The following is a 15,252-nucleotide window of genomic DNA, read 5'->3' as shown; positions in this document are numbered from 1 at the left end:
GAAAGGAAGAGAAGAAGCTTGAAGTTTGAAGTTTGTACTAGAGTGATAATGGTAAGTCATACAAAGTCGTTTCTACCTCTCTCCAGCTTGAACGGAGTACAATGCCTAGAAGAAGCTGGCGAGGTTGATCGATCATAATAGAGCGAAGTAGGTAAGGGCAAAGCAAATATTATAGAAGTTTCAAGACATGTGTGTGTTCACTCATCAATCTTCACCCTTCTCTCATCAGACGCACACCTCGCTCTTTCTCGTCTTTCCATTTCGTTGTTGAGGCGAGTGGCTTACAAGTCACTTGGTGTGAAAATACATGCGCTCTCTTCGGTTTCGGGTTGGAAAGTCCGCTTCTCGTTGATGCGATTGATCAGTTTGAGTTGAGTGGGCTTTTCCGTGGATGACTTTACAGAACAATTTCCATTTCCATTTCCATTCCCATTTCCATTTCCATTTCCATCTCTGTTTCTATTTCGGTAACACGCCATTATCATTCCCACCAACACCAAAGGGTAGGTAATGATCGGTTTTTTCCCTCCCAAGTTCCGTTTCAACGTTTCAGACTTGCAGCAGAGCCAATCATGTGTCCAGAATAAAACTCCAAATTGATGTAAACATGCACCTAGGTGCCACCGGCTGCAAGTAGTTGATCAGCATGTGCTTTCCAGTTGGTTCATCTCTTTGGATGCTACGATACCTACCTAGAGACCTAGTATATACCTTGTATGTGCTACTCTCCGTAAGAGCTAAGCAGGATGGCAAGCTATTCAACAGAATTCAATATCATTGGCTGATCTATCTCTCTCTTAACCGAAAATTTTCTTAGCTTCATTATTAATAAGCTTTCAAGCTCTTCAATGTTTTACGCCGTATCGCACATGTACAACATTACAATCAATCAATCAATCATACAACACCACCATCGTCAACATCACTCTTGATTTGACTTGAATCAATGTCTCTTGCGATTCTCACTCTACTTGAAACTCTACAGTAGAATCTGAAATGTTTGGTATGTACAATATCTTGAAAGGAACCAATATCTTCTTTGGTCTTCTCTTTTTCTTCCTTCCTTCCTTTCTTCCTGCCTCGTCCCGCTGTAGCAACCTGATGATTCCTATTATTGGAGCTGTCTTATTAAAAACTGATGACACAATTTTTATTTACGCAACTTAACAATATCTGAATGCTCTGCAAAATAATTCTGTTTATGAACACACACATTGTAGTGTATTGACACGTAGCTGACTTTGAACATAGCTTCTGCAGTAATATCCACAACTTGAATTCGGTACCATTGGAAGTTTGAACCCCGTGTCGAGACGAAAGGTGGCCGAACTTCTTCTGTCCCCGCAAATATCTAGATTGTAATAACTTTACAACAACTACAATTCCCGAACAATCATGTCTCAAGCTCCAGTATCGTCTGCCAATGGCGGTAGCACACCTCAGTTCGCGTCAAACGGTGAACGAGTAGATTCGGGAGGCTTCAAACTAAAATTCTGCACTGTTTGTGCCAGCAACAATAATAGGTACGCTCAATATATCTCATGTCAATATATCTCATGTGTCTTCTAGTTTGCATCTAACATGATTCTCTTACAGATCCATGGAATCACACCTACGTCTCGCTGCTGCTCACTACCCTGTAATATCATTTGGAACAGGTTCTTTAGTTAGATTACCAGGACCCTCCATAACACAGCCTAATGTCTACCAATTCAACAAGACTTCATATGATAGCATGTATAAAGAACTCGAATCTAAAGATCCGCGTCTCTATCGCGCGAATGGTATCTTGAATATGCTTGGCCGGAATAGATCAGTAAAATGGGGCCCAGAGAGATGGCAAGATTGGCAAGTCGGTGTTCCAAGACTACAACATAATACAGATCAAGGTGCCGAAGGAGTAGAAGGAGGTGTCGTTGACGTTGTTATTACGTGTGAAGAAAGATGCTGGGATGCTGTCGTGGATGACCTCCTCAATCGTGGCTCCCCATTAAATCGTCCCGTGCATGTCATCAATGTTGATATCAAAGATAATCATGAAGAGGCTCTAGTCGGCGGCCGGGGAATTCTTGACCTTGCCGATTCCCTCAATAAAGCTGCTGCCGAGGAAAGGGAACTCAATCCTACCGGCTTTGACAGCGGCAGTGCCCATAGCAGGGCCGGGTTTGATGAAAGAGTGCCGGAAATTATCGGAGAGTGGCAGGAAAGATGGCCAAATCTACCAGCAGTGTGGACATTAGCATGGTTTTGAACACATGCATTACGATTTTCTTATAGTGGCGTTGAGATTACGAGGGTATACCCATTTCTTGTGGCGTTCAGGGCGGGGATATGATATGAATGAGCGTCTTCTTAGAAAGAAAGATGGAGGAATAAAATACTTGATATCACTCGCAATCGCATAATGCATTGTTCAGATTCGTACCTAGCATGATCTACTCACACACTAAATGACCGGTGACCCAGAACCCGTTGAAATTAATAAGTAGAACATGGCTGTGCTTGAACGGTTCTTAAAGGGAAATAAAGAGACAGGCCAAGGAAATTGATATGCTGGGATTAGATTGATGAGTATGGGGGCCGATGATTGAAAACGTCGAAAGGGCTAACGAAGTTCTCAAAGTTCTACTCCGGCCATGGATAGTCTAGAACTTGTGGAAGAAGGGATAAATCTAGAAGCAGAAAAGGACTCTATTCTATAAGATTGGAAGTCGGATTAATCGAAGTCGAATCACCGGGTTGATTAGGTATGCAACTATAGCGACATTTTCGTAGAGATCCTTCTTGACATGAGTCGAAACGCCTTCTCCTCTATCTCTTCCTCTTCACGGAGGAATACTAGGTTTGTACTTGTGACTGAGTATGACAGGTTTGAGGTTTGATGTTTTAAGGGAGGGAACACTGGGATTAATGCAATGTGTGATGTTGTATATACTTAGAGTTTGTACCATGTAGATGGAATTCATAGTGATATACTCGTAAACGAATACTTGAATACTTTCAATTCATTATTATTCCAATTATAGACGATATCTACCAAAAGCTGCACATCCACATCTGCACAAATTAAGTACATCCGAACAAGGTACCGCGTGGATTGACCAAGTAGAAGCCGCGTATGGTGGGTTCCCCTTGCTCTTGATCGCTGGAGCTGGCGAAGGAAATGAGGAATGATGAAAATGGAAGAACGGATTTTCCTTTGAAGATGCGAAAGATCTTTGGACTTTGGTTGATTTTCTGATTTTCCTGGTCTATCGTAGGGATTTGGAGGTAAGAATATATGGAGTTTACGAATTTACCTACGTAGGTAGGTATGTATGCATCATCGCATTTGATGAATTGCGATGACTTTCCTAGGTACTCACTCTTACGAGGTGATAAATATCTATCTATCTCGTATCCTCGTATAATCGCATAATCGTATACTCGAGTACATCTATATCTAGCTGCTGAGTATTCTGAGTCAGTATGGTCTGAACAATCGAGGTGAGCTGAGCTGGAGTGCAGAGCGGGAAGTTGGGATATTCCTTTTGCCTAGAAGTTCTGTTTCGCCTTGAATTGTCTTGTATCACCGTTTCCATGACATAATTCGTACATGTACGCCGCTGTTCATGTATCGCAGAGAGTCCTTGCAGAAGATGGGAAATACTGTTTTGGCATAAGGTTATATAATGGAATATGGAAATTCTACCCACATACGTAGGTATTGGATGTCACATGTCTATCTATAAGTTACAAATCATTTTGCTATGCCATACTACTTCAAGCTTTCCACATGTTGAACAAATCTGATCAATATCCCCAAACTCAATTCCCCCTAATTTCAAGCCGTTTCCTTATCGATCGACTACACGGGTATAGAATCTTTGTCGGCCTTCTTTTCCATCTCAATACCCGCCCACGACCCAATCTAATAAATCCCCTGGAAGCTGGGCGACGGGCGTTCCTGGAAAACAAACCAACCACATTCAATTCCGCAAAAGGTAGCTACCACTAGCCTAAACGCGAAAGTGAACCTGGTGAACCTGGTGAACCCAAGATTCAGGAGAGAAAAGTATCTTTTGAGACTTTAGGACCTATTTTGATTGACTGGCGGGACAACTGGAGAAAAGAAGAATCCCCAGGATACATTCGAAATTACTTAGAATTTAGCTATCACCTGCATCAAATCAAGACAAGCAGCCATCCATCCATCCATCCATCCATCCATCCAGCCTGCCTGCCTGCCTGCCAGCTATCCATCCACCACTTTACTTTCTGCATTGGAATTGGAACGGTACTTACTTTCTTACGCACAAACAAAATTCTCTGTTCTTCTTTCAAAAAAATTAACCTATGAATTGCGATTTCTAGAATAAAGTGTAGAAACGTCATATCACAGTTTATTTGTTCTCCTCCTCGACCGACCGACCAACCTACCTGCTCAAGGTAAAATTCATTGTCGCTGTACAACAATTCAGTTACACAGTCATTACCACTTCAAGACGAATTCATTCCTCAAAATACGACCATTCTAATTGCCCCGATTTTCCAATCCTTCAGCTTCGCATCTCGCTTTGACCGAACGACCTTGTCAATTCACTTCGTTTCAAGGAGACTATTGAGTTGTTCCAGCCTGAAATTGTCTGCATCGCATGTGTTGATCACATAACACGATATATCATTCTCTCGCACCTTAACCGTCAGCTATTAAGCTTTCGAGGTGTCTCGCTCTTGTTTTTCAATAATCGAAGGGTTGCGCTGATCTATTCTCCGAGTCCAAAGGGTTGCTCATTCCATTCATAACCGCGACTTTACGATGAACAATCGCAATGGACCTTTGTCACCAGTTTCAATAGGAAGCAACAACGAATGGTCAGGAATTGAAAAATATCAAGACGATAACGATTCGCCCTACCAGATGAATCGCGGACAACTTGCTTCACCGCCGATATCGAGCGGATCAAACGGTACAATGAATGGGGGAGATTTCCCGTCTAGAGGTCCTTCTGGTGGCAGCCCTGGCAATCCATCTCCTCCAAGCTCCATCGGTCGTTCAAGTATTGGCACAGGTTTATACGCAGGAAGCGAAAGTGGGCAGGACAAGAAAGATGAACAATTCGAGGCTTTACTATCAGAGCACTACGTTTCATTGAAACGATATCTGGCAGCGTCATTGAGAGATGAGAAGGGGAATCCTAGACCCAACAGAGCGCGAGATAAGTTGCTACGATTGTCTCCCGTTCAATTCCAGGAACTCAGTACCGATGTCTTTGATGAACTTCTACGAAGGCAGCAGGCAGGGAGAAGGACTCCCAATGGACAGAGAAATGATCAAGGACCTCCGCCGTACTTGTTGCCGAAGAACACGTTCCACCCGAAACGAAATCAGGCCCGCCAGAAGTTGTCTACGCTGCCACCGCCCAGGTTTAGAGATTTAGCTACAGATGTATTTTATGAATTGGAGCGAAGGTTTCCGCAATTCACTGCTGGTGATAGAAGTCGCATGGGTAGTCCTGTATCTACAAGAGGACCTCCAAGCAGGAATGGGAATGGCACACCTGTGGATATGCCACCTAGAGGTCCAAGCCGTATGCGCCGACCTTCAGACGCCAGCTCTATAGGTCCGTATTCAATCAGAAGCGAAAGGAGAAGTGAGAGAAGCGAATCCCGCAATGGCTCAAGGATGGCGCCGTCAAATGGTCCAAATGGTAGTTTGGGTATCCCACCTTCGCCTGGTATACCACCTAATGATTACGGTCGACCGACACCAAAAACCTTTCAAAGTAACACGATTGTTCCGAACAAAAGTACTATGGTTGAAGATGATGAGAGCGGACCTGAAGATAATGATGATGATGATGGGGATGCTTTCGGATTGGAGGGAGCTGCAAGAGACCGAGAGAGTAAGAAAAGCATTGGGGGCTCAGAGGTAAGATCAATGCCTATTTCTCTCTCTAATTATTTTCTAACTCCACAGATCGATCAGAAACTCATTGATGATTACCAATCCCAAATTGCAGAGCTTCAAGAACGACTTGATTCCATGGAAGATGACTTGAAACGAAAGGATGATGAACTTAATATTGTTATGGATCAGCAAAGGGGGAGGGATGCATCGGTAGACGCGGATAGAAAGGAATGGGAAGACCTTAGAATAGATCTCGAAAACAAGCTTGCAGATGCGCAAAATCTCAACGACACTCTACAATCAGAGATTGACCGAGCACGGGACTCACAAGCCAATTCGGACAGAGAGTTGAAGACTCAGATTGAAGAGCTTCAAATTGCTCTTGTAGACGCTGGTAAAGGCATGGGATCCGGTGATGCAGATCTGGAACGGGAAAACGAAGAGCTCAGAGCTGAGCTCAGGGAGCAACAAGAAATCACCGAGGATGTTCGAAGTGAAGCCCAGGAGTTCCTTCGCGAAATGAAGATGTTGTCCGAACGAAGTACTGCATCTTATGAACGCGAGGAGCAACTTGAGACCATGGTCAACAAGTTAGAGGATGAAGTCAAAGAATGGAGAAATCGATATGCGAAAACAAAGACGCAGCTACGCACCCTAAGAGCATCTTCAATTGGCCTCTCGATACAAGATGCAGCCAAGTATGCCAAAGACACTGGATTTACTGCAGAGAATGGTCTTATCAAGGATGTTCATATTACTAAGTTTCAACTTTCGATTGATGAGCTTTTACAGATTGCACGCTCCAGCGACCCTGAAAAGGTCATCGAATACATGAAGAATGTAGTCATCAACGTGCGACAAATCTCTCAAGATATCGACCAAGCACCACAAAGTAGTGCAGAATTAGCCCAGAAGCAGGTCAAGCTTAAGTCTAGACTCTCGGCGACGGCGAATAATCTGATCACTGCATCCAAGAATTTTGCTGGGGCCAAGGGACTCTCGCCTGTTTCTTTGCTCGATGCAGCCGCTTCCCATCTTACCACGGCGGTAGTTGAGCTTGCCCGAACGGTAAAGATCAGACCTACGCCTGTAGGAGAGCTAGAAGACAATGGTGACGGTACTTTAGTCTCAAACGACGTAGTAGCACCTGCGCCTGTTTCAACTCAACCTTCTACCATAGGAGGACTTTTCTCATCTAAGCCTGCAACAGCAACTGAACCTAAGCCCGCAACAACTAAGCCTTCCACCGGAGGCCTCTTTGGATTCTTTGCATCACGTGAAGTCAAGCAAGAGAATGCTCCACCACAGCAAGAAGCCCCTCAACCACCAATAGAGAATGTTCAACCCCTAAAGAATAATAGCAAACAAAGCATGGATTCACCACGTCAAAGTTTAGACAATTTCGACAGGCAAAGCGAGGACCTACCGAGGGAAAGCTTTGACGACTATGTTCCTGGCCCATTCCTTGGTCTAGGAAATAATCGCGCTAGCACCAATTCGTCTATGTACAGTCCAATCAATTCTCCTCGCGAGTCAATCATAATTCCCACGAGTTCTGTAAAGGATACTTTAAACGCACCTGGACCTAGTCCTAGAGAACCCCCTTTAAGCCCAATGACTAATGGCGCCGAGCCTCTTAATGGAAGCGCGAAGCCACTTCCACTGGCACTACAAGCGCCCCGAGGTCCCCCAAGTGGTCCTCCAAGCCCCCTGCCAGCTTCAATGGGGGCAGGGTTTGGCCTCAGATCGCAAGATAGTGATATTGAAGATCTCAAGGTATGGAACTAAATGATCCCTCAGGGACTTACTTATGCTAATGATACTCTTCGCAGATATATCTTGAAGACCAAACGGCGCTCTTAGTCCAGAACATTCAGTCTCTCGTCTCTTCCATTCGTTCAGAAGGCGGTATAAATGCTATTTCAACCCAGATTGATGCAATTGCCAGTGTTGTTGGTGAAGTTGTTGCTTCTACTGAGGAAGCCATGATTAACAATCCAGCGCTCCGCTCACAATGTCAACCAGTCTTGACAAAACTTTCTGGGTGCAGAGAGAGAATCATGGCTGCAGGCGAGGAGGGCAGAGAAATTGCAATTGAGGGAAGAGAAGATGACGAAGGTGATGCAGAATGGCGAGCTTGGAATCAAAGCCTACCACCTATCGCGTTCGAAATTGCTCGAGAAACCAAAGAATTGGTCTTGAGAGTTGACGTCCTTGATGGAGAAGGCGGCGGAGATGACGACTTTTCATAATAATTCGTCCAATGATTAATGGGTTCCCCAGCACCTTTTCATTCAAGGATCATCCACATGTCGTCGTTTATTTGGTTTTTTTGCTGTTTGCTTCATTTTGGCATAGCTATGGATGGTTCATTTTGTTTGACGCTCTATTCCCAATGTCTGTTGTTTTGCATTGGAATTTTGCCCCTTTTGCATTCAACATTTTTGTGTTTTCTACTTTTTTCTTGTTATACGACAAAGCACCATCAGACGAGCGCACCAATTGACGATTTGAATTGATTGAATGGGCACATATTTCTGGAGGTGGTGGCGCACCTCTCACACACGCATGCATTATTGATGGATACCTTTTTATGTTATTTTTGGGGAGGGGTTTCTTTATTTTGGCCTGCCTAAATGCTAGCTGGCATTTCTGCTTTTGACTCAGGGTTTGAATCGCATACAGCATAATACGTATCTACTGAATCATTAATGAGAAGATAATTGCTAGTTTTATTTTGGGGATGGAATGAGAACGAGTTGAGATGGACATTTATCAGTTCAGTCTTAGGGGTCACTGGATCAAGGAGAGGAGGCCATTCATACGTGTGTATATATTTGTGGGATATGAAATGGGGAGATGGGATGGGAGATACAAAGTTCTCATAAACTGAGTACTTGCTCATTTTCGAGAAGTGCCAGTTGGCAAAATGGAATGGAACACTGGGAAGGCATGCGATTAGGGGGGTGGTGATAAGGGAAAGGAGACGGCAATGATAATAAGATTAAAAATGAACGTTGATACCTGCATGTGCGTACTGTGTTAGTTGTGTGATGATTGTTTCTAGAGAAACAGTGGTAAAAGTATATGCTAAAAAAGATCTGAATTCCGGGTGTCAAACATTGGAGGATACTAAGTTAAAGTTCTTAACTTTGGTCAAGACAGACAGGCAGACAGAAGTCTATGTATGTATGATTGATTTGCATCTATCTAATTTTAACCTTGCATCCAATACCACGCTTGAATTCTAAGTTAGGCTAGGGGTCTGGAGATTGCAATAGTCCCTGTTTTAGAGCTGTAAAATGTAAAGTGTAAAGTGTAAAATGTGAAAGTGTAAAAGTAGACATTGAAGTGAAAAGTTAACTTTGTATACTGGGTAGTTTATAGAAATATTAAAAGGGACTCAGAAAGATCATTTAGACATTAGACATCTAGACCCCTAGGAGTAGTCAAAGAGGTTGGATAGATAGCCTCATAGCCTTGCTCTAGCCTTGTTTCCCCCACCATCCCAAAATAATTACTCATGTGATTTGAACAAGAAGCTCGGACCATTCGAGGCGGGCATCGAAAGCTCTGGAAACAAGTGGAGGGAAAATAAAGAGATGCCTGTCCAACCTCCAACCCAACTTTATAATTTGAGCATTCGAGTTTCAGTATTACCCTCGACCTCTAATTGTCATATTTTCTGATTTTCTACTTTCATAACTCTCTCACACATCATGGCGGACGCATTAAAAGCTGCTGGCAATAAAGCCATTGCAGAGAAGAATTTCGACGAGGCTGTGTAAGTTTCCCTTTTGTTCGTCTTTCGGCTGTATAACTCCTAAGAGCTACCTATGGTATCGTTGCACTGGGTTTTTGTTGAGGAGGAATATGCGTGAAGAGAAGTTACTGATGGCCTCACAGCGAAAAATTCACCGAAGCCATTGCTATCGAACCAGAAAACCACATCCTATACTCTAATAGATCGGCTGCATATGCTTCAAAACGAGACTTTGAAAACTCCTTAAAGGATGCTGAAAAGTGTACGAGTATTAAACCTGACTGGGCCAAGGGATGGGGCAGAGTCGGTACTGCTAAGCAAAGTTTGGGAGATCTTTTGGGGGCGCATGATGCTTACGAAGAGGCTTTGAAGCTTGATGCAAATTATGCCGTTGCTACCAAGGGTTTGGCACAAGTCAAGAAATCTATTGATGCAGAGGCTAAAGCAGGTGAGTTTTGGAAAGTCTAGAGTTACATGGATGGTTGGCTAACAAAGGATTTGTAGATGGCGTAAAGGGTGATCCAACAGAAGGATTAGGAAATATGTTCAGTGATCCTCAACTCATCACTAAATTAGCAGCAAACCCCAAGACCGCCAAATTCCTTTCAGACCCAACCTTCATGTCAAAACTTCAACAAATCAAGTCCAACCCAGGCAATACTCAAGATCTCTTCTCAGATCCACGTATGATTCAAGTCTTGGGTGTCCTGATGGGTGTCGACATGTCTTTCGCCGATTCGGGTGCTTTCGGTGGCGCTCCAGGTGCTGAGGGTGCTTCTGCGCCTAAGGAGGCTGAGGAGGATATCGCAATGCCAGATGTACGTCCAAGCTCGCAAGAACCACAAGCCAAGAAGGCCAAGACCGAGCCAGAACCGGAGCCAGAGGATGAGGAGGCTGCCGAAAAGAAGAAGGCAAAGGCCGAGGCCGATGAGGAAAAGAGACTTGGTACCGAACAGTACAAGAAGAAGAACTTTGATGAGGCGATTGCACATTACAGCAAAGCTTGGGAAATCTACAAGGATATCACGTATCTTAATAACCTTGGTGCTGCATATTTCGAGAAGGGAGAGTATGAAGAGGCCATTAAGGCATGTGAGAAGGCTGTTGAAGAGGGACGAGAAATTTACGCCGATTTCAAGATGATCGCTAAATCATACGCCCGTATCGGAACTTCCTATGAGAAGATGGGAGATCTGCCAAAAGCCATTGAGAACTACAACAAGTCGCTCACCGAACACCGTACCCCTGACGTCGTCAACAAGCTCCGTGCCGCAGAGAAGAACAAGATTGATAGTGCTAGAAAGGCTTATATCGACCCAGCAAAGGCTGAAGAGGCTCGTGAACTCGGAAACCAAAAGTTCAAGGAGTCAGATTGGCCTGGAGCAGTCGAGGCTTATAGTGAGATGATTAAGCGTGCTCCAGAGGATCCAAGAGGTTACAGTAACCGTGCAGCTTCTTTCATCAAGCTTCTTGAATTCCCTTCTGCGTTGGAAGATTGCGACAAGGCAATCTCCAAGGATTCTAAGTTTGTCAGAGCATACATCCGAAAAGCACAAGCATACTTTGGCATGAGAGATTACTCCAAATCGCTTGATGCGTGTAACGAAGCTAGCGAGGCTGATGTCTCAAAGGCCAATGCTAGAGAAATTGAACAGCAACAGCAGAAGGCTGTTACTGCCATGTACAGTGCCAGAGAGAATGAGACTGAGGAACAGACAAAGGAGAGACTTTCAAGAGACCCTGAGGTAGGTTAAAAAGTAGTTGCTTTCGAGACTGATACTAACAACCATTACAGATCCAAAGAATCATGGGCGATCCAGTCATGCAAAGCATTCTCCAACAAGCTCAAAATGACCCCGCCGCTCTTCAAGAACACATGAAGAATCCACAAATCAGATCCAAGATCCAACAACTCATCGCTGCCGGTGTCATTCGTGTAGGAAGATGATTGAATTGAAGATCTGCTGATTTGATGGGATGGAAGGTAACTTGAAGAAGATGAGTTATAGGTCTAATAATTAATCGTTCCCGAGGCTCGTCTCTGGAAATGATGATTTGATATGATGTGATATGATACAACACGATCCATGAGATGAAGATGAAGTACGTGGGAGGAGGAAAATACCATGAGAATGCATGCAAAGGAGGATGTATGTTAAAAGATATCGGGCGCGCGTGTCAGTTTCATTTTTATGGAATGCATAGCAGGGTACTTAGGTAGTCAAGCACTTAACTTAATATTCACAATTTACTCAATTTGGATGTCTCTTTTGTGTATTTGGGAGCAACTCTGTCTACTTGTTTGACTTTTCGATTAAATTCTAATCTGAACCGCGCTTCGTTTCCTGCAATTCAGAGCGTCATACTACGCACAATTCAAAGCGGCATCTATTGTAGATATATTGTAGATATGTTCAAGAACAACGATGTATAAGTGTGAGTATTTCTCTCTTTGATATCAGCTATTGTATGTAATGGATCACCCGCACTACTATGTCCGCCAGCCCTGTATTTGCAACCGTCGACTCCGATCCCAACATGCCCTCAAGCCCGCCTCCCACCCAACCATCCATCCATATACATCCCATGCGATCGGATAAAAGTGAAATAATATCGGTCTATGTGTCCCGCCTGCCCCCCTCATTCATTCGTTTATTCATCAATCACCTCCTTTAACACCCCGGAATCGACCTTTTCAAATTTCCTTTGAAAACCGTTCCCGCCCATCCGGTCCTTCCCATCCATCCGCCATCCCATTCACATGGCCCCGAACCATGTATACCTGCCAGAAACCGGAATCAGGAGCCGAGGCCAATCGAAAATATGTCGATAAAGAAAAATAAAAGTAAAATAAGATAAGATAAACATTCGCTAAAGGAGCACAACATCGTAAGAGATTTGTGACGGACTAGAAAATTCTGAAGACTAGCTCAAATACTGACATGTATCGAGTGTCTTGGTATCTGAGTGTATGTACAATGCCTGAAATATGACGGATCGAAATTAGGTATTGAGACGACTGAAAAGGGGGTGGGTTGAGATCGTTTGCTGGATTGGGGCATGGGCACTTTCGTATTGGTAGATTGATGGGGAATGTCAGTAAATGGGAGGCGACTTGGGAACATTTGTTGAGACATGGTTGCAAAGGATTAGGTATAGCTTGGTAGGTATGTACTCGTGATTAGACGATCACAGATATTCTCACTGTGACGATGCCAATAATATCACCGGATTGTTCTCGACAATTCCCCACACAATCAATAGACGACTCAACTTTCCCAGTTGAAGCTCAGTTATCCTCAAGCAAAGCGATGACCTGCTTCCAGCTGAGAAGGTGTTGGCTCGGCATTGGCTGATTGTGCCGAAGCATTTTCTGTGGCTCTATTACTACCAGGCATGCGGATTCCGGTGAAAGCCGCCGGTATTCTTGGCCTCCATCTGCTTGCTGCTGAAGCAGTGGTGACTTCGGGTGCTCCTCCATCAGCTGCTACACTCGTCGGTCCAGCTTGAGCTTGGCGTGCCCGCCTCGTTTGTCGTTCATCACGATTTCGAGTATCTACATTTGACCTAGCGGATGCTCCGAATATTCCTGGCATACCTCGGATTCCAGTCCAAGCTGACTGTGGCTGTTGAGGCATATTTGCCCTCGAGGCGTGTGCTCTACGCGAATGTCGCTCAGGCTCAGGCTCACCTTCAGGTCGGGGTTTTGGTGTAAAGTAGTCCGCCTTGCAAAGTGGGCAGCAAGCACGACGACTGGTCAACCATGGATCCAAGCATGAGGCATGGAAAGCATGACCACAAGTCAAACCACGAACGTCATCGTCCTCTTCTAGAGTATCAATGCAGATAGCGCATGAATCTCCTGGGTTGTTGAGGAGCTCGGGAGGTACGGCGGTATGAATATGATCATCCTCGTCGTCATCCTCAACGTCTTCGACCGTTGCAATATTCTTATTGTCGATTGTGCTGGCTCTCGTTGGAACTTCTTCCAAATGATGTAGTTCTTCCTTACGCTCCTCGGTCGTTGCAGGTGTCTTCTCCGCAATTACCGCATCCATACTCTTTCTGTCGCCATACCCACCTCTGATAGTATGTGCTGGCGATGATGGTGCTGCTTCATCTCTGTTCGAAGTGGCTGTGGCTGGCCTGGTGTTGATAGAATGCTTTGTTCCAACAGGCGAAGATGGCTCTACTCCCTCCACTTCTGCCACGCTTGCAGCTCGGCTTGGCGGCGCTGTAACACCCCCGCTAGTTGGTAGTCCTTCGCTAGCTCGATTTGCTACCCAGGTTTTGTATTTCGTCAAAGGAAATCGTTCGTTCACTTCGTCCATGGTCATGAGCTTCTTTTCCCGGCGCCTTCGGTGTGGTCGGGGTGGCATGTTATCGAGATTGATTGGGTTCTCACCCATTTCTCGCGCAGCCCGATTCCTAGCATTGTATCGAAAACAGTATTTGACACCAACGATGATCCTTCGCAAAGGTTAGTGATAAGCAGACATTCGAACCCCTTGAGGTACTTACCATAAATTTGTAAATACGACACCAAATCCCAGCGCAACGAAGAACAACAGTGGCGAACTAGTTGGGCTACTGTTGTTATTGGACGATGCTGGTGTAGATGGAGTAGCAGATGCTGAGGTTGATGAGATCGGGGACGAAGTTGCTCCTGTTGACGAAGGTGCGATTGTAGTCTGCCTCGCGACGATCTTGACGACCTCTACCATTCCATTAACTAGCGCCATGTTTTAGTTGAGCGATGTGTTGTTGTAATTGTGCAGCGCCGTTCAACCCTCTAACGTTCCCAGAGTTAGGTCGTATGGGTGGGTCAATACAATACAGGATGAGATTATTGATTGCCACAAGTGGTCGTGAATGAATCAAAGAAATCCTTTTACCGAGATCATTTGAAACTATTGATTAATGAACCATTCATATGAACCAATCTTTCTTTTCCCGTTCCCAATGATCGATAATGTGGGAAAGAGTAAATATTAAAAGTTGACGTGAGAGGCGAGAGAAAGTAAAAGTAAAGTAAAGTGAAGCGATTCACACGAGTCCTTTCCTTGGTGCGACAATATGCATTAATGAGGGATGGGGGAGATGGGGAGGGGGGGGGGGGGGGGGTGGATGAATAGATGTATGGATGGATGAAATCGAGAGGCTGTCTTTGTGGATAAAGTAACCAAAACTGGGTATCGAGGGCGAAGGCTGGAGAAAAAAAGATGGGGTCAGCAAGTTTATTAATGGATGATAAATGGGATCTTGTAACGAAAGAATGACGAGGAATTGAAAAAAGGGCATTGATTTTTCGATATCACTTGAAAACATACCTTTCAAATGATTTGACTTTGACTTGGGAGTGGGAGTGGGTTGAGAGTTGGAAGTTGGAGTTGGAGTTGAGTTGAGTTGAGTTGAGTTGAGTTGAGTTGAGTTGAGTGGGAATTGAGTGGGAATTGAATGAAGTTGGAGTTGGCTTATTAATAATATACAAGACAAGAGGCCAAAGTCTTTTTGATTTTGATTTAAAAAATGGCTCAAGAGGAAGTCAAAGCAAGGCGATAATGATTTGGAAATCGAGCGGAAAATTGATCCCAATCGA

General features: G+C 44.4%; 5 protein-coding genes across 5 annotated transcripts; 3 read left to right on the top strand and 2 right to left on the bottom strand.

Annotated features, from left to right (window-relative positions):
• Window positions 1-281: 281 nt before the first annotated feature.
• Window positions 282-479, bottom strand: EAE98_001007 (uncharacterized protein; the record flags this gene model as incomplete). Its single annotated transcript, XM_038948624.1, has 1 exon — window positions 282-479. The coding sequence occupies one exon, from the start codon at window positions 477-479 to the stop codon at window positions 282-284; it is 198 nt and encodes a 65-aa protein (XP_038814890.1).
• Window positions 480-869: 390 nt separating this feature from the next.
• EAE98_001006 (uncharacterized protein) lies at window positions 870-2,799 on the top strand. The gene is made up of 3 exons (XM_038948623.1): window positions 870-1,003; window positions 1,252-1,523; window positions 1,597-2,799. Exons 2-3 carry the CDS (start codon window positions 1,396-1,398, stop codon window positions 2,249-2,251), a joined length of 783 nt encoding a protein of 260 aa, XP_038814889.1. The 5' UTR covers window positions 870-1,003; window positions 1,252-1,395; the 3' UTR covers window positions 2,252-2,799.
• Window positions 2,800-4,798: 1,999 nt separating this feature from the next.
• On the top strand, window positions 4,799-8,142 carry EAE98_001005 (uncharacterized protein; the record flags this gene model as incomplete). Its single annotated transcript, XM_038948622.1, has 3 exons — window positions 4,799-5,911; window positions 5,969-7,666; window positions 7,723-8,142. The coding sequence occupies 3 exons, from the start codon at window positions 4,799-4,801 to the stop codon at window positions 8,140-8,142; spliced, it is 3,231 nt and encodes a 1,076-aa protein (XP_038814888.1).
• A 1,467-nt stretch (window positions 8,143-9,609) lies between these two features.
• EAE98_001004 (uncharacterized protein) lies at window positions 9,610-11,601 on the top strand (the record flags this gene model as incomplete). The annotated part of the gene is made up of 4 exons (XM_038948621.1): window positions 9,610-9,674; window positions 9,797-10,101; window positions 10,158-11,398; window positions 11,449-11,601. 4 exons carry the CDS (start codon window positions 9,610-9,612, stop codon window positions 11,599-11,601), a joined length of 1,764 nt encoding a protein of 587 aa, XP_038814887.1.
• Window positions 11,602-12,952: 1,351 nt separating this feature from the next.
• Window positions 12,953-14,395, bottom strand: EAE98_001003 (uncharacterized protein; the record flags this gene model as incomplete). The annotated part of the gene is made up of 2 exons (XM_038948620.1): window positions 12,953-14,123; window positions 14,175-14,395. The coding sequence occupies 2 exons, from the start codon at window positions 14,393-14,395 to the stop codon at window positions 12,953-12,955; spliced, it is 1,392 nt and encodes a 463-aa protein (XP_038814886.1).
• Window positions 14,396-15,252: the final 857 nt, after the last annotated feature.

This window comes from Botrytis deweyae (assembly GCF_014898535.1).
Source record: "Botrytis deweyae strain B1 chromosome Unknown BDEW_002, whole genome shotgun sequence".
Taxonomy (NCBI): domain Eukaryota; kingdom Fungi; phylum Ascomycota; class Leotiomycetes; order Helotiales; family Sclerotiniaceae; genus Botrytis; species Botrytis deweyae.
This window is presented reverse-complemented; position numbering and strand designations above follow the sequence as displayed.

Bases quoted from the DNA above. Each gene is read 5' to 3' on its own strand.
- EAE98_001006 (XM_038948623.1), top strand. From the start codon at position 1,396: ATGTCTCAAGCTCCAGTATCGTCTGCCAATGGCGGTAGCACACCTCAG. The intron at 1,524-1,596 runs GTACGCTCAATA...ATTCTCTTACAG, and splicing joins TGTGCCAGCAACAATAATAG to ATCCATGGAATCACACCTAC.